The 26,630-nt window shown below is 43.1% G+C and overlaps 1 protein-coding gene across 4 annotated transcripts in view; it reads right to left on the bottom strand.

Moving 5' to 3' along the window:
* The window catches only part of ADCY8 (adenylate cyclase 8), a 588,267-nt gene that overhangs the window by 410,411 nt on the left and 151,226 nt on the right, over nt 1–26,630 (bottom strand). For all 4 annotated transcript variants that reach the window (XM_033933219.1, XM_033933220.1, XM_033933217.1 and 1 more), the window contains exon 2: nt 10,417–10,566. In XM_033933219.1, the coding sequence (XP_033789110.1) occupies nt 10,417–10,536 (120 nt within the window). In that variant the 5' untranslated portion in view covers nt 10,537–10,566. The remainder of the gene's footprint in view (nt 1–10,416; nt 10,567–26,630) is intronic.

Raw genomic sequence — 26,630 nt, 5'->3', positions numbered from 1 at the left:
TTATTTTATTGTCTTTTAGGGCTCCCACTTGAATTATAGGATAATACATATATATATCAATATATAATCTAGTCTGAATATTCAATGCATCCAGTGAGATATATAATTCATATAACAAATAAGCTCCCAGATTGGGTAGCATAAAATTAGTTACTCAATCTTACTTAGAAGTCCTGTTTATTATCATCGGCCTTCAAACACTTGGCAAAAGAACTGAGAAGGAGAAAACTCCATACACACACAAAAAAAATTTTACATCACAGAAAAATGTTTCCAGTATAAAAAACAAAACAGATTTATTTTGTCTAATCCCACTAAATGCAAAGAATATGAGAATTCAGAAAAGTTTAGGGCTCCTTTTACAAAGGTGCGCTAGGACCTTAACGCACGCAATAGTGAGCGTTAAATTCCCGAGCGCGCTAGCCACAACCGCCTCCTTTTCAGGAGGCGGTAGATTTTCGGCTGCCGCCCGGTAATTATATGCATGCGCTAAAAACCTTAGCGCACCTTCATAAAAGGAGACCTTAATAAAAAATGGAAAACATAACAATCCCACAAAGATATTCAAACACTTATCTGTTCATCCCCATCTGTTTAAATTCCACTCACCATAGTTTCAAAAATCGGTCAAACGACGTTTGTGTTACTCAGTATTCCATCCTTTAACCATACTTCTCAAACTGTAATCCACACAGTCCTTAACAAGGTGCCTTGTTTCGCTTGTAACAATGTCAGGAGGGAACAACTCTGGTACATAAGTAATTTTACGTTACTCAATCTGGCACCTTTGAAGCCTTGTTTGTTATATGAATTATATATCTCACTGGATGCACTAAATATTCAGACTAGATTATATATTGTGATAAGATAACTGCTTATATAGCCTGTTCTCTTTTTCTGAAGTTTTTGCATACAATAAAAAATAGCAAACCACTGATGAGATAACTATGGGGCTCATAATCGAAAGAGAAAAACGTCCAAAAACTGGCCTAAGTCGGTTAGGACTGGACGAACATTTCTCAAAAATGTCCAAGTGCCGATAATAAAACCGGGTTTTGGACGTATTTCTAAACGACCTAGGCCTTCATAGTGCCGCTCAACGTCCAAAGCTAAATGGGGCGTTTCAGGAGGCGTGTCGAGGGTGGGAGTTAGGCGGGACGTGGGCTGGTCGTACAGCAAGTATAACCAAAAGTTTAACAACAGAGCCTAGATGGAACTTGGACGTTGTGACTTAGACCATGTAAAACATGGTCTAAGTCACAAAAACCCACCTAAACTCACCAGATAAGCACTTCAAACACATAACACAGACCCCCACACACTACCCCAGTGATCACCAACCCCTCCCCACCCCCATAAAAATTATATTCACAACTTTAAATTTCAGCTTCCAGACCATCATCACCTGGCCGCCTGGCATAGGAAAGACTAGTCGTCCAGCCCAGAGGCAGCTTAAGTCATCTTGGGGGTGGGTTAGGGACCCATAGAGAGGAGGACCCATGCCCATAAGCCCCTGTAATCACTGCATTGATACTTAAACATGTGCACTGCCCTATACACCCCCAAAACCCTTTTTGACTGGCATATAAGTGGCTCCTGCAGCCATAAGCGCCATTGGGATTGTAGATAAGTGGGTCTAGGGGATTCTGGAGGTGGTTTGGGGGGCTCACCGTCACCTATAAGGGAGCTGTAGTGAGGAGAAGCCATGGCACACTTTTTGTAAAGTTCACAGCAGTGCCCTGTAAGATACCCCACTATTTGGGTGCCATGTCTGGGTGTTCAGTCCATCACTTTGCAGACCCCTCCCACGTCCAACAGGGCTTGTTCTAGGCGTTTTGGACTTGGACGGAAAGTTGGACAAAAATGTGGTGTAAAGATGGACGATTTAGCAACTTGGATGATCAGATTGGCAGGAAGTATAATTAGATGATTTTCGAAAGTAAAAAAAAGTTGGACGTATTTTTCAAAAATGTGTCTTGGGCTCTTTTTAACTTTGGACGACTTGCGAGATGGACGTAAGCGGACTTAGACGTCCCTTTCGATTATGCCCCTCCACGTATTTTTCTATTGGTGATTTCAATGTTCACATGGACAATTTGCAGATTTTGGACTTTTATAATGGGTACAGGAGTCTACCCATGTTGGAGGTCTTGTACTAGGTTTAATAATTTCCCGTTTGGGGTTAGGAATGGGATTATGGGATATCTCAACTCTGCCTTTGGGTCCCGATCACACATAGAATGACGTATAAAATAGCCCTAACAACCCTTCAAATATGACAGCCTTTCTAGATAAGGCCAGACAACTCCCAGGCTGAGCTTTAAAGAACAATAAGATAAGTGTCACTTTAATCAGTTGAAAAGTTATAATTCCACTATATATAAAAAAATTAAAAAATTTAATGAGATTTAAATATTTAAAAGGGAGCCGATGAGGAGTAACCCTGTAAAGATTACCCCAAGGAAAGTTTATTGAACGGTGGAGTGGGGGTGCTGAGGCTCTGAAGAAGATTGTGGAAGTCTTTAGGAATTGATTTTGAAGGATATCATGTGCTGAGGATTATGTGAGAGTTTTGGAGAAATTTGGGCTTTCAAACAATTATTATTGTCTCTGAAACATGAATCTTCATTACAATCCATCTGGTGTTGAGCTTTTCTAGATAAGTCATTAATTCACTAAAATCTCTGAGATCAAACAAACACCTATTGTCCATCCCCTCTTTGAAGGTTATTAACACAAGACGCACTGACATCTTTTGGGTTACAGCCCCTCAAATCTGGACCTTAGGGCTAGATTCACTAACCTCTGTTCCGTGGCCGATCCTTGCAGGCCTGACCAATTCACAACTCAAAAAAATTTAAATGAGGGCGATCGGAGGAACAACCCCCTCCGACCGCACGGATCGCTAGTGTGCGATCCTGACGCATGCGCAGACCATCTGCTTTCCCTGCACATGGTCTGTGCATGTGTTTTGTGTCCATTTTTTTTTTCAGGCCCTGACTCTCCTGCTCTCCCAGGGAAGGGCTCTCCCCGGTGGCAGCAGCCTCTTCCCTTTCGCCAACACGGGCTTGTTGCCTTTCTGCTTCAGAAGCTTTGGAAAGTTGTCTCCTTTTAGAATTCCTTTCTGAACCATTGCCTTTGAAAGCTTTGTTTGACAGGATGATGCTGCTCAGGTGCTCTCTTGGAGCTGGGAGATTTGTATTTTGCTGTTTTACAACGTCTTCGACTTTTCTTAAGTCCAAGGCCTAAAGTTTTTCCATCGACACTGAAGCCTTTTGCATAACACCAGAGCTTCGATTGCCTGATCAGTCTGTCAAATCCCTCCTGGGCTCCACCGAGTCTTTCTGGGAACTTGCAAAGAGGGCTCCCCTGTGTCATCTCCTGGGCTGGAGGCTGAATGGGCAAGTAGCTGGGGCTTGCAGCCGCCTCTTTAGACTTGCACCCAGGGGCAAAATCTTCACTTTTTCTCTCGGCTTGATTGTTGAGACCTAACGAGTTCCCATTGTTTGGGAAAGGTTGTGGCAGATCCTGCTTTCTCCTGTCAGACTGTCATGCCCTGCTCTCTGCCCTGAGCTCTGGATCTCTGCTGCCTTCCCTGCAGTGCGAGCCTGCGGGTTTAAAGCAGGGCTGTACTGCAGCGTTGCAGGCCCGCTTTAAACCCAAGGGCTCACACTGCAGGGAAGGCGGCAGAGATCCAGAGCTCGGGGCAGAGAGCAGGACGTGATCAGGGCAGAAAGCAGAGCTGGAAGATTGGGGCAGAGTGCAGGGCAGCAGTGGAGCAGGAGAGTCGGCAGAGACGTGTGCAACTGGTCCCCAGCAGTCGCTTCTTCTGTTGATCGGCCAGCCCAGTCGGTGTCCCAAATTTGTTTAGTGAATCGCGTCCCTGCCTACTTTGCATGCAGTTTCCCCTCATTTGCATGCACGGATCGGAAGAGAGGTTAGTGAATCGGGTCGGAGAGAAATCGGGTCACAAAGGGGTCGCAAACCGATCGGTACTACCTATCTACTTACTAGAAAGGTTTAGAAAGTTCACTGAAGAGTTTTCTCTTCAGAGACGCTTTTGGAGAGATATGATCTTTTCTGCCACAGCCCCTCAAATCTGGAATTCACTCCCACTTAATATAAGAGAAGAAAAATCACTGAGCAAGTTTAAAAGTCTCCTAAAGAGCTGGCTATTCAAGGACGCTTTCCAATAGATTTGTTCTAACCTAATAGTTCTAGGAAGACGATCTAATAGAATTAAGCGGGTACCTGTTCCCCAACCTTCTGTGTCTTTGGACCTTCCCCTTGTTTTGTTGTTACTTTTATTTTTTTAGAATTGAATTTATGTCAATTGCTGTCAACCGCCTCCCTCCTTACATGTATTACTGTATTAGTAGTGAATGTTATGTTTGTCGGTTTTTATTATTTTACTTAATTTTGAATTTATGTAAATTGCATTGTATTTGGATTATGCGAATTAATCAAAGAAATTAAATAAACTTGAAACTAATAAGGGGTGTTTTCCCCTATAATAGACTCTGGAAGAGCGACCCAGAGAGTGGTAGAAAACTGAAACGCTCTTCCAGAGTCTGTTTTAGGGGAAAACACCCTCCAGGGACTCAAGACAAGGTTGGACAAGTTCCTGCTAAACTGAAACGTACGCAGGTGAGGCTGGACTCATTTAGAGCACTGGTCTTTGACCTGGGGGCCGCTGCATGAGCGGGCTGCTGGGCAAGATGGACCACTGGTCTGATCTTATGATCAGCAACCATTATTACAATTTCAATCTTACCCCTCACTCCCCCCCCCCCCATCCTGATGTTATTTCCTTACGTCTTCTATCCTATTATGAATTTCCTCCCTCTTTCCTTTTGTCTTTGGTTAATTATTTTTGTTCTGCTTTGTACATGTGATTTTATTTATTTATAATATTGTATCCCCTATTTTACTTGTAAATCGCTTAGAATTACTGATAAGTGTTCAGTCAAATTTTAATAAAACTTGAAACTTGTCAAATTATGATTTGGTCTTTTACAGTACTTTTTAAAAAATTATTCCATCTTTATTAAAGTTTTATTGTTATACTGTTTAACATGATCAAAATAACATTCTATCTTCAAAAACAATCACATTATATTTAAAGGATTTTACTACTCAGATCTACACCAATTTTCTACTTCTCTTTATGAGTAGAATATTCTACTTCTGTTTATGAGTACTTACATTCCAGAAACTTCTAAGATCTACCATTTAATAATCAAACTAGGCTGTGGAATAAGGCCTTGGAGAATGTTCTAGATCAGTGATTCCCAACCCTGTCCTGGAGGAACACGAGGCCAATCGGGTTTTCAGGCTAGCCCTAATGAATATGCATGAGAGAGATTTGCATATGATGGAAGTGATAGGCATGCAAATTTGTTTCATGCATATTCATTAGGGCTAGCCTGAAAACCCAATTGGCCTGGTGTTCCTCCGGGACAGGGTTGGGAACCACTGGTCTAGATAATCTATCTGAATGAATAATTCTTCAGGGAAGAGATCTAACAATTAGAATTACAGTAGATTTACCTCCTCTTCTACAAAGCTAGCGGCTGCCAGGCAGAAATAGCTCCGAAGCCCTTTAAATCTCGATGGGCTTCAGGGTCATTACCGCACAGCTTTGTAGAAGAGGGGGGGTTAGTGTTAAGGAAATGAGTTGGGCATGCAGGAATGATTCTGGTGAAAATATTGTACACCAGAGCTTAGAAAGTGCTGTAGGAAGACACAGAAATGTTTTAATGCTCAAAAAAGGTCAGCTAAAAAAAAAACACAAGCCTTTTGTTCAAGAGGCAGACAAGGCAACACGAATATTATTCTCCTTGATCTCAGAATTGAGTAAAAGTGTCCCTTTAGAATCAAGTCAGTCATTGCAGAATGCAGAAACCCTAATAAATATTTTGCAGAGAGAATAGTTAACCTTGACACACTTTTTGATTCTCTCCCTGTTGGAGATGAGTAGCACGCTATTATGAATGACAAAAATGACCCCGCTAATTTTCATGAAAAGAACAAGAAAGCTGTTACAGGGATTGCCCAGACTACTACTGGTTGGCAATCGTTCAAGTTAGTTGAACTGGTATCCTTATTTAAATTGAATATGACCTACTGCCAGCTGGACTCTTTACTTTCCAGCTGGCTCAGACTACCTCTGTATGGACTACTACCACTGATATTAATATTGATGGATTAGATCAGGGGTGTCAAAGTCCCTCCTCGAGGGCCGGAATCCAGTCGGGTTTTCAGGATTTCCCCAATGAATATGCATGAGATCTATTAGCATACAATGAAAGTAGTGCATGCAAATAGATCTCATGCATATTCATTGGGGAAATCCTGAAAACCCGACTGGAATATGGCTCTCGAGGACTGGAGTTCCCTACCCCTGCTTTAGAGAGTGCCCTCTCGTTCTCCTTACCTTGGAGAGGGTGAACAACCTGTCTTTATCTACTAAGTCTATTCCCTTCAGTATTTTGAATGTTTTGATCATGTCCCCTCTCAGTCTCCTCTTTTCAAGGGAGAAAAGGCCCAGTTTCTCAGCAGTAATCTCAGGAGCTAATCTCTAATTTGTGTTCTAAGATGCAAGATCATCTAAAACAGGGGTGTCCAATGTCAGTCCTCGAGGGCCGCAATCCAGTCGGGTTTTCAGGATTTCCCCAATGAATATGCATGAGATCTATTAGCATACAATGAAAGCAGTGCATGCAAATAGACCTCATGTATATTCATTGGGGAAATCCTGAAAATCCGACTGGACTGCGGCCCTCGAGGACCGACATTGGACACCCCTGATCTAAAATATTACACCCACAACCTCAGGGTGCTGAGACAGCAGTTCTCACCACTAGGCCACTCTTCTACCGGCCAGTGGGCAAGTGATCAGAATGCATTTATTTGCTCTTTTCTCAGCAAACACTTTCACCTTCAACGTACTTATCGACCAGACTGCCACGTGTGCTTAAACAGAGTGTGCGCTTAATGGGAGTACCACTTTGTAATCATGAGAAATCACAGTCCGCTGTAATTAAGCAAATGCAATAAAATTTGAATTTAGCATAACCCAACACATGTAAAACAATTCTACACGGTTCAGTTTTAAAAACAGCACTTTTCCATTGGTGATGGGTCAAAAGCGCGCCGACAACCGAGCGCAGACAACTGAGTGCAGGGCTTGATCGCGCCGAAGAAAACCCGTATTTTAAAGGGCTCTGACAGGGGGTGTGTGGGGGGGGAACCCCCCACTCTACTTAATAGGGATCGCGCTGCCTCAAGCTGCCATGTTGGGGGTGTGTGGAGGGTGTAACCCCCCACATTATACTGAAAACAGGGAAAAAGTTAAGTTTCCAATATAATGAGGGGGGTTACATCCCCCCAAACCCCCACAACGCCAGCGCGATCTCTATTAAGTAAAGTGGGGGGGGGTTCCCCACTAACACCCCCTGTCAGAGCCCTTTAAAATACGGTTTTTCTTCGGCGCAATTAAGTCCTGTGCTCAGTTGTCTGCGCTCGTTGTCGGCGCTCCTTTGTCCTCGCGCGCTTTTGACTATGAACCGTTCCATCTATTGCAATACTGTACAGTACACTGCAAACCTTTTGTTAAACCAACATTCTACTGAAATAATCAGTCATTGTTTTCTCCACGCAGATGGCACGATTCAGGCTGTGTATCTGACTACTGATGCCGTAAAACTGGCCATAGACGTGACATCCATTTATCTCCAGTTAACAACGCAGCGTGTGTCCGGGGAAATCTGGACGTCTGGTAACCCTATGTTGATTGGTCCCTTTGACTGGCTGCCCAGGTCGGCGTCAACGGGCTACTGGGCTAGAATGACCATTGGACTGATCCAGTAAGGCTATTCTTATGTTCTTGAGTTTAGCAATCGTTTGAGGCTTTGGGTGGAGCTTGTAATAGGTCTCCAACATTGCCTCCCAGACAAAAGTCTGCTCACTGTGATGTCATTAACAGTAAACTTAAGTTTAATAGAAATAAGAACTTCTTCCTTATTTCAACTAGCGACCTTTAAAGATATTTCTTAGGCCCTCAGCGTCACCACTCAGAACTCAAACTTATCACTGTTCTGAGCTTTACGTGGCAAATCGTCACTGGGTCTAATTTTTCATTTTAGCTTCCATCAAGAGCTTTAAATACTTCAAATACTTATGGTTTTCTATAACTTATAATTTAATTTAATTTAATTTCACTTAGCTTATATGTTGTCTCTATTTAAAGATGTCTTATATCAAGCAGGGTGACATAGCCGACATGTTTCGCGGGAACCACTTTATCAAGGCACCACCCCTCTTATACCCTCGACCTACTCTTACTGGAACATTGGTCCTCAACTTGGCAACTAAGTTTTAATGCCAAAAAGTGTAAGGTCATGCACCGGCTAAGTCTCGTGGCTCGACTATCAGTCCTTGGGTAATTTTTTGATTCAAAAATGTTGGATGAGATATCTGTTACCAAGAGGGACATCACTTTCATTTTGAAATACATGCTAGACTTCAAGTAGAAGTGAGTAAGTGAGGTCTGAAACAATTTCCAGACTGGCCAAGTGGTTAGAGCAGCTGTCTCAGCACCCTGAGGTTGTGAGTTTGACTCCCACTGCAGCTCTTTGTGACTTAACACTTCATTGCCCCAGATACAAAATAAGTAAGCCACTTTGATTGTAATCACATACAGAAAAGAGTGGTATATAAGTCCCAATACCATTTATTCAGGAATCCCATCATCCACAAGAGTTCAGAACCTTATTTTGTTTTTTATATATCCAAGTTAGCATTACCATACATCTGGGAGTACCCAGACATGTCCTCTTTTTGGAAGACAGTCTAGGTCAGTGTTTTTCAACCTTTTTACACCTGTGGACCGGCAGAAATAAATAATTATTTTGTGGACCGGCAAACTACTAAGACTGAAATAAAAAAAAACAATTCTGCCCCGTCTCCGCAAGCTCAGTCCCCGCAAACCATCTGATCCCATCCGCACAAGCCTCAGTTATGATTTTATATTGAACGTATTCCAGTACCTCCCCTCTTTTCCCCATCTTAATCCAGCAGATACCTTCCATCACCCTACTCCCTCCATTCCTTATTCAGCATCTTCTCCTTGTCTCCCTATTCCCCCTTCACCATGTCCAGCATATCCCCTCTGTCTCCCTACTCCTTCTACCCAAGTCCAACATCTTACTTCTGTCTTCATACTCCACCCTCCTGTTCAGCATTTTCCATGTCTCTCTACCCCCTGCAAGGTCCAGCATCTGTCTTTGTGTCCCTATTCTTCCAACTCCCACCTAGTTCCAATAACTATCCTCCCCCAAGGGAATCCACCATCTCCCTTCTGTCACACCAATCCCCCCTCCTGGGTCTACCATCCCCTTCCCACATCACCTATATCACATTTTTCCCTCTCCTCATAATCCAGCATCTCTTATTTCCTCCCTTGGCTGCTGGCCCCGATCCACTCTTCCAGCACTCAATTGCTATCAGCCCTGCCTTCAACCCTGGTCCTGTTAAACTTGACAGCAATAACAAAGACAAAATCTACCCTACCTTCAATTATGGTCCCGCTATATCAGAAGGCTAGAATGAAGACAGAAGCCGTGGGACCTTTCTTCTTGCCTGCATTGTTATTCGCTACAAGTTCTGCCGGTCTCAATCCTGCCCCTCAAAAACATGAAGTCACTTCATAGGGGGGCAGGATCAAGATCGGCAGAGCCTATAGTGATGCAGGCAAGAGGAAAAGTCCCGCTGCTTCTGTCTTTCTTTTCGCCGTCCGTTTGTAGCAGTACCGCAGGCGATCCTAACGCCGGCTCTGGAAGGGAAAGGGGAACAGATGCCCGACAGGAAATTTAATTTGTATATCTCGCCGGCTCTGCGTGGACTGGCAGAAATTTTCTGCAGACCAACACTGGTCTGCGGACCGGCGGTTGAAGAACAGTGGTCTAGGTGACTGGACTGATTTTTTTTTAAAACAGCTGTTTGTCCAAGTTTTCAAAGAGGGCCAAGCTCAAGAACGCGTCTGGAATGCCTCTATGCATGCGTGGATATGATGCAATATGATGACCATGTGCATAACGTCATTGTGTCATATCGCATATGCTTGGAGGCATTTCAGATGCAGCTCCAAGCTCGAGGAAAAAAAGGAGAAGAGGTTTGTGTGGGGGTGTGGCCAGGGCAGAGCTAGGGTGGAACAGGGCGGAACTGGGGGCGGGGCCACATGGCCGGTTTTTGGCTCCACAAAATCTGGTAACCCTAATCCAAGTGTACTAACACAGCATCCACATTGCTTTGCACCGAAACTGGAAAATCAGTGCTTCAAGCCATAATGTGCAGGGCTGCATAACCAAAGAGCTGCAAACTAATGCATCAAAGTAAGTGCATTTATTTGGATACCTGTCTCTGGTTTTCTGTCTCTAGCCTCAGCCTAGCTTCGACACACCTTCTGGTCTCCAGGAATGCTTGACGCTGAGCTCTGTCCGACAGGTAGCTAATGAAGGTTCCCGCTGTGTTCATGCACAGAAACAACACTGCTTGTGCGATTATCTGAAACAAAACCGAGATGATCATTGTCAAAGTTTTTTTTAACAACAGATAACAAAAAAAAAAAAAAAAAGAAGAAAATCCTTCAACATTGCTCTTGATGTAAAATTCATAGCCCAGGGGCATAGTTACAAAGCTGTGCTAGCGTAATGCATCTGTACGAGGGGGTGCAGAAAAATTCTCAGCCCAATCAAGAAGAGAATAACATGCATGTGGTTCAATCTATGGTCTGAAACTATGTCAAAACATAGAATTTTGTTTCTGCAAATTGGCACATAACGAAATACAATGGCACTCTTTTCAGCAACAGTGGCAAAATGACGCTCAGAATTTAGGAAGTTGGTTGGTTGGGCTGAGAACTTTTCAGCACCCCTCATATGCAATAAAAGTGAACCAAGTATTAGGACAATCAAGCCATTGTGACATCACTGATGAGCTTGGCTCTTATTGGTGGAATGAGGCATTATGACATCACAGTCTCAGCTCTGGTTGCCAGAGACTGAAAGTCGTCACACTACAAAGGGGTGTTGAAAAGTTCTCAGCCCAACCAAGAAGAGAATGACATGGATATGGTTAAATCAATGATCTAAAACAATGGCAAAACATAGTTTTTACAAATTGGCACTTAAGGAAATAAGATAACACTGTTTTCAGCTACAGTGGCAAAATAACATTCAAAATTTAGGAAGTTGCTTGGTTCGGCTGAGAACTTTTCAGTACCCCCTCGTACATATCTCTACACATAAACTGCACCATTTATATGTGCCCATTCCATATACATGTAAATGTTAATTCCAGAAAGCTGCTGTTTACTGATGGAGATCCCCAGGATGCAAAGAATTCAAGGGGGCATAGTATGAGCGTGGTGTGGGTGGGCTGAATATATGAATTTAGATTATTTATGTACAGTAAATATATATTTCCTACCTCACATCTGGCATACTGAAAGTTCACCATTAGGTTTTGCACCTGCTCCAAGATATACACATGAGTTCGGATTCTCTAAACGGGTGCCATTGCCCGTCTTCAAAGTGGCCACCTGTCATGTGCCAATCCAGCTTAAAAGATATTAGATAGTGAGGCCTTAACTATATATCTACCCTATAAAAGTAAACCAATAGATAGAGGGGAGATAACCTATTCAAGTTTCAAGTTTATTCAAGTTTATTCATATTTTTTGATTAAACGCTTATCCGAAGGTACTAAGCGTTGTACAAAGAATAAAAAATAACAAGGACATTAACATTTTAAGAGATTAAACGTACATGATTCATTATGGGACATACTTGGGTAACTGCTTTATTAAGCCACAAGAAACAGTAGGAAAAACGTGGGAGAACTACAATTTTGAAGAAAAAGTACATAGAAGGTAAATACATAAGGGGGTGGGAAGAGAAGGATTGCTGGCAAAGATATATGTCAATTTTGGAGACTGCTAAAATTATCAATTTTAGAAACTGCTAAAATTGATATGTATTGTAGTTTTAGTTAAAGGCATTGTATTTTCAGTTGAAGGCATCTTTAAAAAGAAAGCACTTTAAACTGCTTTTAAACTTCTGCAGATTTCGTTCAGTTCTTAAATATAGGGGAAGAGAATTCCAAGTCATTGGAGCTGTTACAGAGAAAATAAGAGCACGACGAGTTCCGATTATTTTCAGGGAAGGGACGTTAAGGGTGAACTGTGAAGTAGATCTAAGAGCTCTCGGGGGGTCAAACGGAATCAAAAGTCTATCTATGAATGCTGGGGCGTTGGTTTGTATAGTCTTGAAAACAAGAAGAGCAATTTTATATGTTATCCTATGTATGACAGGCAACCAATGAGCTTTTTGTAGCAATGGGGTGACGTGGTCAAATTTTTTAGAGCCTGAAATTATCTTAATTGCTGTGTTTTGAATAATGGCTTTCAATTTTATTTAATTTTGAATGATGTAGGTTTGATAATCTAATTATTCCAGATACTTAATAGGTTATCTCCCCTCTATCTATTGATGTGCCAATCCAGTGACAGCACCTCTGGCAAAGGTAGGCGCTGGAAATAAAGGCCAGGGTTTTCAAGGCCTACATTTCCGCGTCTACTTTTGACGTGAATCGCGCTTCCGGAGGCGCCTACCGATGCCTAAAGCCACTTCCAGCATTAGCCGTGCCTACAGTGGCATTAGGCACCATTCTGGTGCTGTTTTTAGGTGCCCGTAGGCGCCTTGAAATTTCTTTTAAGTACCATTTTAAATGGCATTCTGGACTTAACTTCAGCTGTTTAGAGAATGTGGGCCATGGTTTTACATAAGGTTTCAGGTTTATTTAAAAATTTGATATACCGCCTTATTAAAATTCAAAGCGGTTTTACATAATATAAAAACAAAGTATGAAAAGAAGAACATTCGTTAAAAACAAATTACAAATAATGCTACAATCAAACAAACTGACAAACATTCATTTACCGAAACAGGATGGAGACAGGGATTAAGGGCTTCTTTTACAAAGCTACGGTAGAGGTTTCTACTGCAGGCCGGCGAGGTAAATGTTCCGATGCTCTTAGGAATTCTGTGAGCGTCAAAGCATTTACCTTACTGGCTCATTGGTAGAAACATCTACCGTATCTTTATACAAGCCTGCGTAAGAAAGTAATCCTTTTTAATCACCCTTTTTTTTTTGTTTGTTTCTGTCAATAAATGTGTTTTTTTAAAACATGTTTTTATATATAATATTTCAAAAAAGATATTCAACATACAAGAATGGAAATAAAATTAAGCGTCACAATCATAACTACCACTGAAATGCTTTCATGTTTCCCTTGACTTATTTGGCCAACATTTCCCTATTTCTGAGGAAGAAAGGGTTACCTTCAAAAGTTAATTAAGTTAGTCCAATAAAAAAAGTATTATTTTTTTTCCTTTATGCTTTTGTTTTATTTCTACATTTTACCTGGAAGAGAGGACTAACAACGGCCACCACACCATTTCACTCAATTGTAACCCCCTCCCCTTAAAAAAAAAATAAAAAAAAATTGCAATAGAGGTTTTTAGCGCAGGCCAGTGCACTGAATGCTCTGCACTGCTCCTGACATTCATAGGAACTCTATGAGCATCGGGAGCAGCGAAGAGCACTGAGACCCGCTATTGCGGTTTTGTAAAAGGGGGAGAAAGTCAGAAAGCTTTGAAAGGGCGACTATGATAACATGAGGAAAATGCTAAGATTAGGACTGTAAGCCAGGCCTGGATGTTATTTAAAAATACCATCGTGGAAGCCCAGACCAGATGTATTCCACTTATCAGCAAAGGTGAAAAGAGGAAACAAGACCGGCGTGGTTAAAAGGCGAAGTGAAAGAGACTATTAGAGCCAAAAAAACATCCTTTAAAGAATGGAAAAAGGATCCGAATGAAGAAAATAAGAAGAAAGAGAAGCACTGGCAAGTTAGATGCAAAGCATTGATAAAGACAGCCAAGAAAGAATATGAAGAGAAACTTGCAAAAGAGGCAAAAACTCTTCACAATTTTTTTAGGTACATCAGCAGAAAACCTGTGAGGGAATCTGTGGGACCGTTGGATGATCAAGGAGCAAAAGGGGCATTCAGGGAGGATAAGGCCATAGCGGAGAGACTGAATGAATTCTTTGCTTCGGTCTTTACGGAAGAAGATGTACGAGATCTACCAGAATTGAAAAAGGTATTCAAGGGTGATGATGCGGAGGAACTGAAAGAAAACTCTGTGAATCTGGAAGATGTACTAAGCCAAATTGACAAGTTAAAAAGTGATAAATCACCTGGACCAGATGGTATACATCCCAGGGTACTAAAGGAACTCAAACATGAAACTGCTGACCTGCTGTTAGTGATATGTAATCTGTTGCTATAATCTGTAGTACCTGAAGATTGGATGGCGGCCAGTGTTACGCTGATTTTTTTCAATGGTTCTAGGGGAGATCCGGGAAATTACAGACCGGTAAGCCTGACTTCAGTACTGGGCAAAATGGTGGAAACAATTCTAAAAAAATAAAACTGTAGAACACATAGACAAACATGATTTAATGAGACAGAGTCAGCATGGCTTCAGACGAGGAAGATCTTGCTTCACCAATTTGCTTGACTTCTTTGAAGATGTGAATACGCATGTGGATAAAGGTGAGCCAGTTGTTACAGTGTATCTAGATTTTCAGAAAGCTTTTGACAAAGTTCCTCATGAGAGGCTCCTGAGAAAATTAAAGAATCATGGGATAGGAGGCAAAGATCTGTTGTGGATTAGGAATTGGTTATCGGATAGAAAGCAGAGGGTAGGGTTAAATGTTCATTTTTCTCAATGGAGAAGAGTAAACAGTGGAGTGCCCTGTATTGCTCCATGGTGCAACCTTATCTGGAGTATTGTGTTCTATTCTGGTCTCCTTATCTCAAGAAAGATATAAGGCTCCTTTTACAAAGGTGCGGTAGCGGTTTTAGCGCGCATGCTAGCTGCTGCCGCCTCCTTTTAAGCAGGCGGTAATTTTTTGGCTAGCGCACACTAATCCGGTGCGTGCACTAAAAACGCTAATGCATCTTTGTAAAAGGAGCCCATAATGGCGCTAGAAAAGGTTCAAAGAAGAGCAGCCAAGACGGTAAAGGGGATGGAACTCCTCTCATATGAGGAAAGACTAAAACGGTTAGGGCTCTTCAGCCTGGAAAAGAGACAGCTGAGGGGAGATATGATTGAAGTCTACAAAATCCTGAGTGGATCGATTTTTCACTCCGTCAAAAATTACAAAGACTAGGGGACACTCAATGAATTACAGGGAAATACTCTTAAAACCAATTGGAGGAAATTAATTTTCACTCAGAGAATAGTTAAGCTCTGGAACGAGATGCCAGAGGATGTGGTAAGTGGCGATAGCGTAGCTGGTTTTAAGAAAGGTTTGGACAAGTTCCTGGAAGAAAAGTCCATAGTCTGTTATTGAGAAAGACACGGGGGAAGCCACTGCTTGCCCTGGATCTGTAGCATGGAATATTGCTACACCTTGGGTTTTGGCCAGATATTGGTGACCTGGATTGACAACTGTGGGAACGGACTACTGGGCTTGATGAACCATTGATTTGACCTAGTGAGGATATTCTTATGTTCTTATGATCTAAACTGGGACCGGTGCTATTTAACTTATTTATAAATGATCTGGAAATTGGAATGACGAGTGAGGTAATTAAATTTGCAGATGACACTAAACTGTTCAAAGTTGTTAAAACACTTGCAGATTGTGAAACATTGCAGGCAGACCTTAGGAAATTGGAAGACTGGGCGTCCAAGTGGCAGATGAAATTTAATGTGGACAAATGCAAAGTGATGCATATTGGGAAGAATAACCCAAATCACTGTTACCGGATGCTAGGGTCCACCTTGGGAGTTATCACCCAAGAATAGGATCTGGGTGTCATTGTAGACAATACGATGAAACCTACTGTCCAATGTGTGGCAGCGGCCAAAAAGCAAACAAGATGCTAGGGATTATTTAAAAAAATGGATGGTTAACAAGACTAAAGATATTATAATGCCTCTGTATAGCTCCATGGTGCGACCTCACCTGGAGTTGGTTTTTTTTTTTTTAACTTTATAAATTTTCAAATATTAACAGTGCAAGAACATATAACAATTCAAGAAAAGCACATTCAACTTACAGTTATTCAAAATCAATCATTTTATCCCACCCCAACCCAATAATTAATCAATAACACGAATGTATATACTCTTTCAATAACCTACGCAATATTTAAGAATAATACAATAGCACAATCCCTCCCACCCTGGATGTGTAAGGAAATGGCACAGAAATTGAATACAAAAGCCAACTATAGAGAAGTAATAAAAGATGTCAATGGGCCCCACACCAATTTAAATACATTACTATGCCCCCAACAACTTGGCTGAGGGAAGATATGATTGAAGTCTACAAAATCTTGAGTGGAGTTACAAAGACTAGGGGACACTCGATGAAGTTACATGGAAATACTTTTAAAACCAATAGGAAATTTTTTTCACTCAGAGAATAATTAAGATCTGGAACACGTTGCCAGAGATTGTGGTAAAAGCGGATAGCGTAGCTGGTTTTAAGAAATGTTGGGAGAAATTCCTGGAGGAAAATTCCATAGTCTGTTATTAAGACATGGGAGAAGTCTCTGCTTCCCTGGATTGGTAGCATAGACTATTGCTACTCCTTGGGTTTTGGCCAGGTACTAGTGACCTGGATTGGCCATCGTGAAAACGGGCTACTGGGCTTGATGGACCATTATTCGGACCCAGTAAGGTTATTCTTATGTTCTTATAAACTCCTCCCCATTCTACTTTAAAAAAAAAGCTAGCTGGTCCAGAGGGCTTCCTTGGCTAGCATGCCTTTTTTCTTCTTTTGGCACTGGTCCAACATTGCCCTGCCTTCCCTATCCCACTATCAAACTGACCATGGTAGCGATTCTTAAGTGCTGCCTATGCCCTCCTCCGTAATTTCCTTCAGCTAAGGTCCGCCCAACAGGAAACAGGAAGTTGCATCATTGGGAGCAGACTGTGGCAGAAGGAAAGCAGGGAGAAGGCTCCAGGCAGCACTTCAGAGCTGCTGCCATGGTCAGTTTGCCAGCGGAACATGGAAAGAGAGGGCGACATCACACCGGCACCGAAAAAAAGGGAAAAGGCATGCTGACCCACAGGGGGCCCCCCAGAGCTATGGGTCCCAAGGCAGTTACACTCTTTGCCCACCCCTAATGCCAGCCCTGCCTCTTAAAATCAAAAAGCCTCGACAGTTAGAAGCATGAGAGGATTCTTTAGAACTTAATGTTCTAGAAACTTCTACTGAGAAACAGGCTGTTCCAACAACTTTGTTAGCGACTTTGGTGTCTGATCTTGACAAGAACAAAATAATGAGACTCTCTTCACAGAGAGATGTTTCTTTAGTGGGATAAATGTTCATATTTTTCCAGATATTGCCAGATTAACACAGGAGAAGAGGCAACCGTTTATTTTATCGTATCCTAAAGTACTTCAAATAACAGCTTCTTTCCTATTGAAGTACCCTTATAAATTGTGTGGTCAAGTATAAGGATGTGAAATATATATTCTTCAAGTTTTCTCAATGGGCTTTTTTTTTTCTTTCTGAACGTTTCCTCCACTCCAGGCTAGTTGGAGAACCTTGAATCTGTGAGTCGTTCTAAAGGAATACAGATGGATATATCAAATCGTGCACTCAGCACTTGTCGCTCTTACCCCTCATGGTCTGTCGTGAAACAATGATGACACTCAGGCGTTTATCAACTAGTGTGGAATTTATTTTGGCCGCAGCCATAACAGCACAATTACATCAAACTGTTATCAATTGAACAGAATAATAAATCATGAACGGTGATGAACTGTACACTGTAACTGAACATCTGAAAATGACATAACACTCAATGTATATCACTTATAGCGCAAGGCAACATATAACCAACCGATGATCAGGCGCACAGCATATGCCTCTCTCCCCGCACAATGTGGGGTGCCGTACAAGCTTCCCCGGCTCACCGGACCCATCCCGTTCAAGGAGGTGTCCCCTCGTCAGCGGTACGTTGCTGTGAAGATCATGGCCTGGCCTCCCTGCCGTCCAAGCAAGGTGACGTGCCCCCCATGTCTTAACCACTGTAAAGATGTATGCCTTCTACTCATATGCTGACCTTCTTTTCTTTGTCAATTTTTAAACCGGCAATAAGCTCTAGCACACACTTAAACCCTGATTCTATAAACGACGTCTAACGCCTAGGTGCTGTTTGGTGGGGTCGTCAATCAACCTCTGTCTGAACAATCGCACCTAGCAGCATTTAGGCATTGAATCGTTAGGCACACTGCCATCTAGGCCAGGGTTTATCTGGCCTAATTGAGGGCACCCAAGTCAATCCATGCCCAAATTCTGCCCTCCGTGCCTACTTGAGGGTTGGTGCTGCTAGGCACCTTGGTGTAGACCCCTACTTCAAAGTGGCAGGTGCTTACTGGTAAATTAAGCTTTTTAATCATTTTTAATTGTTTTTTAAGGGGGTTGGGACTTGTATACCTAGGGTTACTAGAAGTCCGGATTTCTCCGGACATGTTCTCCTTTTGAGGACATGTCCAGGGGTCTGGACGGCTTTTCAAAACCCGGCACTTTGTCCAGGTTTTGAAAAGCTTCCAACAAATCACCATCGGGCAGGAGGGTATCCGCACTTGCACGGATGCCACGTGATGACATCACGCGCACGTAATGTCATCGCATCACATCTGCGCATGCGCGGATGCCCTGCTCCCAACAAGAGCAGGCAGCTGGGGGGGGGGTGCTAGGGCAGGGCTAAGGTGGGATTGGGAGCGGAACCAGAGTGTAATGGGGCAGGGATGGGTGGAACTGGGCAGGCCTGGGGGAAGTTCTAGGAGGCCAGGTTTTCCGTTTGGAAAATCTGGTAAACCCTATGTATACCACTTTTTTGTGGTTAAACATTCCAAATGGTTACATATATATATATACAGGTACTTATTTTGTACCTGAGGCAATTGGAGATTAAGTGACTTGCCCAGGATTACAAGAAGTATTTATTTATTAAATTAATTTTCTATACTGTTCTCCCAGGGGAGCTCAGAACGGTTTACATGTATTTATTCAGGTACTCAAGCATTTTTCCCTATCTGTCCTGGCAGGCTCACAATCCATCTAATGTACCTGGGGCAATGGGGGGATTAAGTGACTTGCCCAGGGTCACAAGGAGCACCGTGGGTTTGAACCCAGAACCTCAGGGTGCTGAGGCTATAGCTTTAACCACTGCGCCACACTCTCCCCTAGTAGTGCTGGGATCAACTGCACAACCACAAGTGTACTGAGGCAGCAGCTCTACACAAGAGGAGTGCACAATTCCTCCTGCCACCATCCCCTGAGACATCCCCCAGTAGGAGGGATGCCTACTCCCTCCTACTACTGGCCCCATCATCCCCTAAAGCCCCCAAACACATCTCCCTGCCACAATCAGTTTAGCAGCCACAGCAGGAAACCCACGCGAAGTTGACTGGCAGGAGGAATGCCCACTCCCTCCTGCCAGAAACCCCAAAGCCCCCCAAATGTCTGCACCAGGAGGAGTGCACAATTCCTCCTGCCACCATCTCCCGAGACATCCCCCAGCAGGAACAATGCCCACTTCCTCCTGCTGCTTGCCCCATCATCCCCTAAAGCCATCAAACACTCCCCGACTTCATCCCGACATTCCCTGACATCCCAAGGTCCCCCCTGACAATCCTTGAATGTCCCAGTGACACATTTACAGGGGAACGGGAGGAATGAAACTCCTCCCAAGGCACCCTGTCTTTCAATTTCAGAAATTCTTTTCGACGCAACTTTGTGGCCTTAGCCACATTTAGAAAAATCTGGAATGGGCAACCACACAACTGGACAGAAAAAGAGAAGTCTTCCTTTGCCCAGCACAGCGAGAAGCAAAACAAAAGAAATGCAAAGCTGGTGTCACAATACAACACAAGGGATTTTATTGAAAGTTCCTAAAGGAAGTCCCAATTAGGATCCTGGTTTCGGCAGAAAACTGCCTTCCTCAGGGGATATGCCAAACTGATAACAGGATAGTGCAGTGGTATCTCTACTCCAGGTAGTCTTGAAAAAGACATTTAGGAGCGTACTTAAAGAAATACTGACTGCCAAGCTTCTAAAGAAACTAGTCAAAGAACTCACAGTGAGAATTTTAGAATATTTTTTTCCTATTCGGGGAGGTTTTGGGGTTTAACGCGCGTTAAATCGCCTGCCGCACTAGTACCTAATGCCTCCATTGATGAGGCGTTAGGATTTTAGGCTACCCGGGGGTTAGCGCATGATGAAATGTCCGACGCACTAACCCCCGCAGCGCGCCTTGATAAAAGGAGCCCTTTGTTTTATGTGCATTTAACTCAGGCCCTCTTTTACAAAGATGCCTTAAGCGTTTTAGCACGCATTTAGCAGGTGCTAAATCAACGCGTGCGCTAACCGCTCATGCATCCATAGGATAACATGCACGCGTTAGTGATTAGCACGCACTAATATTTACCGTGTGCTAAAAAGCATAGCGCACTTTAGTAAAAGAGGGGGTCAATGTCTCTCAATCCTTTTTAGCACCAGCACACTAACCCCCTCTTTTGCTAAGGTGCGCTATGCTTTTTAGCGCATGGTAAATATTAGCGCGCGCTAATCACACGCTAAATGCTAATGCGTGCATGTTATCCAATGGACACGTTAGCGGTCAGCGCATGCGTTGATTTAGCATGGGCTAAATGCGTGCTAAAACATTAGCGCACCTTTGTAAAAGAGGGCCTAAATGGAGCGAATGTTTTTCGCCGCACATTATAATTGAAATTACAAAATTACAAAACCAACAAAAAATTAAGGGCTCCTTTTACTAAGGTGCACCAGCGTTTTTAGCGCACGCTGGAAATTACCGCACGCTACACCGTGCGCTACGCTTGTAGAACCGATGCCAGCTCAATGATGGCGTTAAGGTCTAGCGCGCGTGGCAATGTAGCGCGCACTATTTCGCACGGTAAAGCCCGAACGCGGCTTAATAAAAGGAGCCCTAAATTTGAGCTATTTATTTAGGGGTCCTTTCATTAAGGTGCTCCAACCGATTTAGCACACTCTAAAGATTAGCACGCGATAAATGCTAAGGCACCCATAAAATATAATGGATGCCTCAGCATTTAGCTTGCATTAATCTTTAGCATGCGCTAAATCGGTTGGAGTACCTTAATAAAAGGATCCCTTAAAATTCTTTAAGCTATGTATTGGTATTTGTAACAACGGTGAAACTAAAGTAGATAGAATAGAATTGCTAATCAATGGGATGGATGTGCTTGTTTTTGAGGGTGAATTAACTCAAAACGTGGCTCGATAGTGGAAAAGCAAACACACATTTCATCCTCCACCATCTGCAGGCCTTTTTTTTTTTTTTTTCAATTTAATTTCTTGCAGAGTTGAAAATCCAAGTTCACAAAGATAAGAAGATCCAAACGGTAACAAAGGGCTCCTTTTACTAAGCTGAGCTATCGGTTTTAGCGCGCGCTGCAATTCCGCACGCGCTAGACCCTAACGCCTCCATTGAGCTGGTGTTAGTTTTTGGCGCGTAGCACGGGAGTTACCAGGCACGTCAATGTAGCGCGTGCTAAAAACGCCAGCGCGCCTTAGTAAAAGGAGCCCAAAGTCTTGATTGCACTGTTGCTCAAGTTAGGATAACTACTGCATAAAAAAATAGAAATAAAATGACTTGCCATGAGTTTCCAAGGACCAATCACATCAAAGGATGATGCTTATCTGGGTGGTTGCATTCTTACGCACAAAGACGCTCATAACATTGACAGACTCTTGCACATGTCATCTATTTTAGTGCATACTGTGCCACACTTTCACAAAAGATGATGATGTCACAAATAAGTGTAGGCAGTGCTGCTTCAGTTTAAAGGGGTGTATATTTCAAAAAACGGAGGAAAAAGCCTCAGACAAATGCCCTCCCACCACCACAATGGTGGATAAAGGTGGTTGGGTGGTAACCTCATCGGCAGAAAACCTGAAGCAGCACTGCCTACACTTATTTGTGACATCATCATCTTTTGTGAAAGTGTGGCACAGTATATTATTGATATTTCACATATCCGAGTTTCTTTTGCTATCTATTTTTTTAAAATAAAGTAAAATTCTGGAATCTCTCGTGGCACACCCAAAATCTCTTTGGGAGACACCACTGTGCCGTGGCACACAGTTTGAGAGACACTGATTTAACTGAACTTGCAAGGCAGTCATACTACTTTAATGGAAAAGAAAAAGTAAAGAAATAGCATAAAAATTTACACTTCTCCCACTGAATCTGCGAGGGTCAGGCAGAGCCGGCCCGCGAATACAGAAAAATCACAGATAAATTTTAGGGCCGACTCTGACCCACCCACGCCTCCCTCAAGAGTCTCAGACCTTACCTGGTGGTCTAGTGGTGACGCGGGGCAGGAGCGATCTTCCTACACTCCTGCCCCGTGCAGAGCCGTCATCAAAAATGGCTGCCCTGAGTTCCTGTTGTAGTCTCGCGAGACCATGGGAACTTACGGCGGCCATTTTTGATGACGGCTCTGCACAGGGCAGACACGTAGGAAGATCACTTCTGGACCACGTCACCACTAGACCACCAAGTAAGGTCTGGGGAGGCCCGGGACGCAGTGATTCAGCGTTTCAAAACTAGGGGCAAAAAAAATCACGAATAACCGAATTTGCGGGTACTAAACTCACAGATTCGGAGGGAGAAGTATACAGCTGTGCTCATCTAGTTGGATGAACTTTCCCTCTGCTCTTCTTCTGCTGGTACATAAAAGTTTGTCCTTGACGGGCCTCTCTTCGTTTGTGCAGAATAAGTGGGGGTGGAGGCAGCCAGACTCCTCATTTAGCCACAAATGTAGATCTCCCATTTGTGTGACAAGCAATTAACCAGTGGGCTCCCCCCTCCCCCCCCCCGAAGTCTTCCCCCGTTCCCGAATATATGTAGAAAACAAAAGAGAAGGACAGAATGACAGAGAGGGAGGTGACAGAAGAGACCTTACAGCTACGAGAGCATTATGAAAACTAAGAGCTAGATTTATTTTACATCAGATAGTGGAAAAGAAATCATCAATAAGCAAATCAGAAAAGGATACAAGGGGCTATTTGTCGACACGCTATTAGAAAGTGTTGGAATATCTGCCCTTTACAGGAATAGGAAGAAGCAGGTTGTCGAGAAATCCTATTATCACTTCAAGTGCAACCTCTTGGAAAGGAATTGTGCCCGTTTGTTTTGCAGTAGAAGAAACACGGTTTACTCTAAAACCCTTTCCAGAAGTGGTGTAGCGAGGCTGAGAAGCGCTCCTCTCCCACCCTCATCTCTGCCCCCCCTCCTTCCCTGATCCCCCTGCTGCGCGCACGCCCCCTTCCCTTCCCCCATACCTCTAGTCCTTCACCGCCGCAAGAAACAAGAACTTCAACGTGCTCCTCACGACCCCGTCATCACTCCAGCCGACGTCACTTCCTGTGCGCGGTACCCGGAAGTGACATCAGCGGGAGAGATGACATGGTCACGAGGAGCACATTGAAGTTGTTGCTTGTAGCGGTGAACAACTAGCGGTATGGGGAAGAGACGGAGTCAGAGAGGAGGAAGGGTGCAGGTGCCCCCACCAACATGGCTCCTCCCCCTTACTACACCACTGCTTTGCAGCACCCATCCATCTCTTAAGTGCTTTTCACAACCATTTGCATCACATCTACACTTCTTTCTCCGAATTTGCGAGGGATCGATGCAGAGCCGGCCCGCGAATAGGGAAAAATCGTGAATAAATTTTGGGGCCGGCTCTGACCCACCCCCCGCCTCCCTCCTGCATCCCCGACCTTACCTGGTGGTCTAGCGGTGACGTGGGACACGAGCGATCTTCCTATGCTCCTGCTCCGTGCAAAGCCGTCATCAAAATGGATGCCTTGAGTTCCCGTTGTAGTCTCTACAACGGCAACTCACGGCAGCCATTTTGATGACGTCTCTGCACAGGGCAGGAGCATAGGAAGATCTCTCCTGCCAAGCGTCACCACTAGACCACCAGGTACGGTCTGGGGAAGTTTGGGCAGCCTGCAAAAAGAAGAAAAAAAATCGTGAATAACCGAATTCGCAAGTAGGGAAACCGCGAATCCAGAGGGAGAGATGTACTTGCAATAGGAAAGAAATAAAACAGATTATTTCTAATTTACCCCCACCTCCACTTACAAAAGCACGGAAGAGGTTTTTTGCAGCGGTCTGCACGCTGAATGTTCTGAGCTGCTCCGACGGTCATAAAGTTCCTATGAGCATTGGAGCAGTGCAAAGAATTCAGCGCACTGGCCAGCGTTAAAAGCCTCTCCCACACTTTTGTAAAAGGGGGACTAACGCCTAAGGGAAAATAAGATTTAAGTGTTAATGCGGTGTGGCTGGTAATATTAAAAAGTTTCTGCTCAGCTGTGAAAGTTCATGCTTTCTAAACTTTTCAATCTATTTGGTAGGAAGGAGGCTTGTTAGTCCAAAAATGAAATCATAATTCTAAGACTTTAGGGACCAAACCATAAAGGCTCATGATAGAGTCGCGGTTGGATTTCGTAGTAACATAGTAGATGACGGCAGATAAAGACCCGAATGGTCCATCCAGTCTGACCAACCTGATTCAATTTAAATTTTTTTAAATTTTTCATCTTAGCTATTTCTGGGCAAGAATCCAAAGCTCTACCTGGTACTGTGCTTGGGTTCCAACTGCCGAAATCTCCATCAAAACCTACTCCAGCCCATCTACACCCTCCCAGCCATTGAAGCCCTCTCCAGCCCATCCTCCCCCAAACGGCCATAAACAGACCGTGCAAGTCTGCTTCTACCACAACTGAAATACCTCGTCATGTATAAAGGTAATGGTATATAAATTTTGCAAACTAAAGGAAAAGAACAATGTCTTGGTGGTGGGAATACGAACTTAGACGTCCTATTGAAAGTGCCCCTCTATGTGTACATATCTAGCAAATTTTAGAAATGGTCATTTTGGAATGCACAATATTGTTGTACTCATAAAGATGCCTTTTAAAATTACCTTGTGAAGAAGAAGCAACCTCTGCAACCTGGATGTACGATTAAAGGCAAAAGAGGCAGCCTTCAAGAAACACAGAACAATGCAACAAGAAACATACAATAAAGATTACTGGGGAAAACCTATAGAAATGTAGAGGGAAATGCAGCTAGTGAAAGCACAGGCAAAGGAAAAAATGGCTAAAGATGTAAATAGAGGTGGCAAGACTTTTTTCAGATACTCTATTACTGTATGTTGGAGAAAGGAGGAAGGCTAGACATGCATGGAGTTTGGCACAGTGGTTAAAGCTAGAGCCTCAGCACCCTGACGTTGTGGGTTCAAACCTGTGTTGCCCCTTGTGACCCTAGGCAAGTCACTTAACCCCCCCCCCTCATTGCCCCAGCTACATTAGATAGATTGTGAGCCCACCAGGACTGACAGGGGAAAAATGCTTGAGTACCTGAATAAATTAATGTAAACTGTTCTTTTTTTTAATATTTAAATGTGAATGCGTAAATCTTTATTCATTTTAAAGCCAAAAATAAGTGCAACATATTATACAGTCATCTTACACTTTAACAGCACTTAAATTCAATCAGAATTATATTCCATGACAAATACATATATCATCCCCCCCCCCCCCTTCTACTTATCCCAAAATTTGCACTCAAAATTAAAAATATCTTCCCACCCACCCTGGACGTGTATTATCAAAGGGGAAAATCAACGATCACTCCTTACAGAATTTTATCAATGCCTCCCAAATATCCATAAACTTCCTATAATGTCCACCATACGTTCCATTTTAAAAGTATGACACAGAGATTCCCACCAGAATGTGTAATTTAACCGATCCCAGTTTTTCTAGTTCCTCAAAATAAGTTGTATAAACTGTTCTGAGCTCCTCTGGGAGAACGGTATAGAAAACGGAATAAATAAAGATGATGAGACCCACAAGGCGGGGAACGATGCAGATGTGCTAAACAAATACTTCTTCTTTTTTATGTTCATGGAGGAGAATCCTGGAGAAGGACCACAGATATCTGTCAAGGGTATATATGGGAATGGAGTGGATATTGCACTGCTCATGGAAGAAAACGTTTATGAAAAACTTGAAAATAGGAATGGAATACATCCTAGCAGGATCCCTTCAGTTTTGGTTAATAGATCTTTGGAGGTGGGAGAGATTTTGCAGGTTTGGAGACGAGTGGATGTGGCCCCCCCCCTTCACAAAAGTGGGGACAGGAAAGAAGCGGGAAAGTATGGGCTGGGAAGCCTCACTTCAGTGGTTGAAAAACTAATTGAGACACAGCTAAAGGAAAGAAAAAGGAAAGTGAACTTCCTAGAATCTAACAGGTTCCAAATTCTGAGGCAACAAAGGAAATCACGCCAAATGATTCTGATTGATTTCTTTGACTAGGTGACCAGAGGACTGGATAAAGGATATGCACTAGACATAAGTACTTGGACACACAAAGTGCCATAATAATCTATGTGTGTCTAAGTGCTTTGAAAATG

This window comes from Geotrypetes seraphini, chromosome 2 (assembly GCF_902459505.1).
Source record: "Geotrypetes seraphini chromosome 2, aGeoSer1.1, whole genome shotgun sequence".
Taxonomy (NCBI): domain Eukaryota; kingdom Metazoa; phylum Chordata; class Amphibia; order Gymnophiona; family Dermophiidae; genus Geotrypetes; species Geotrypetes seraphini.
This window is presented reverse-complemented; position numbering and strand designations above follow the sequence as displayed.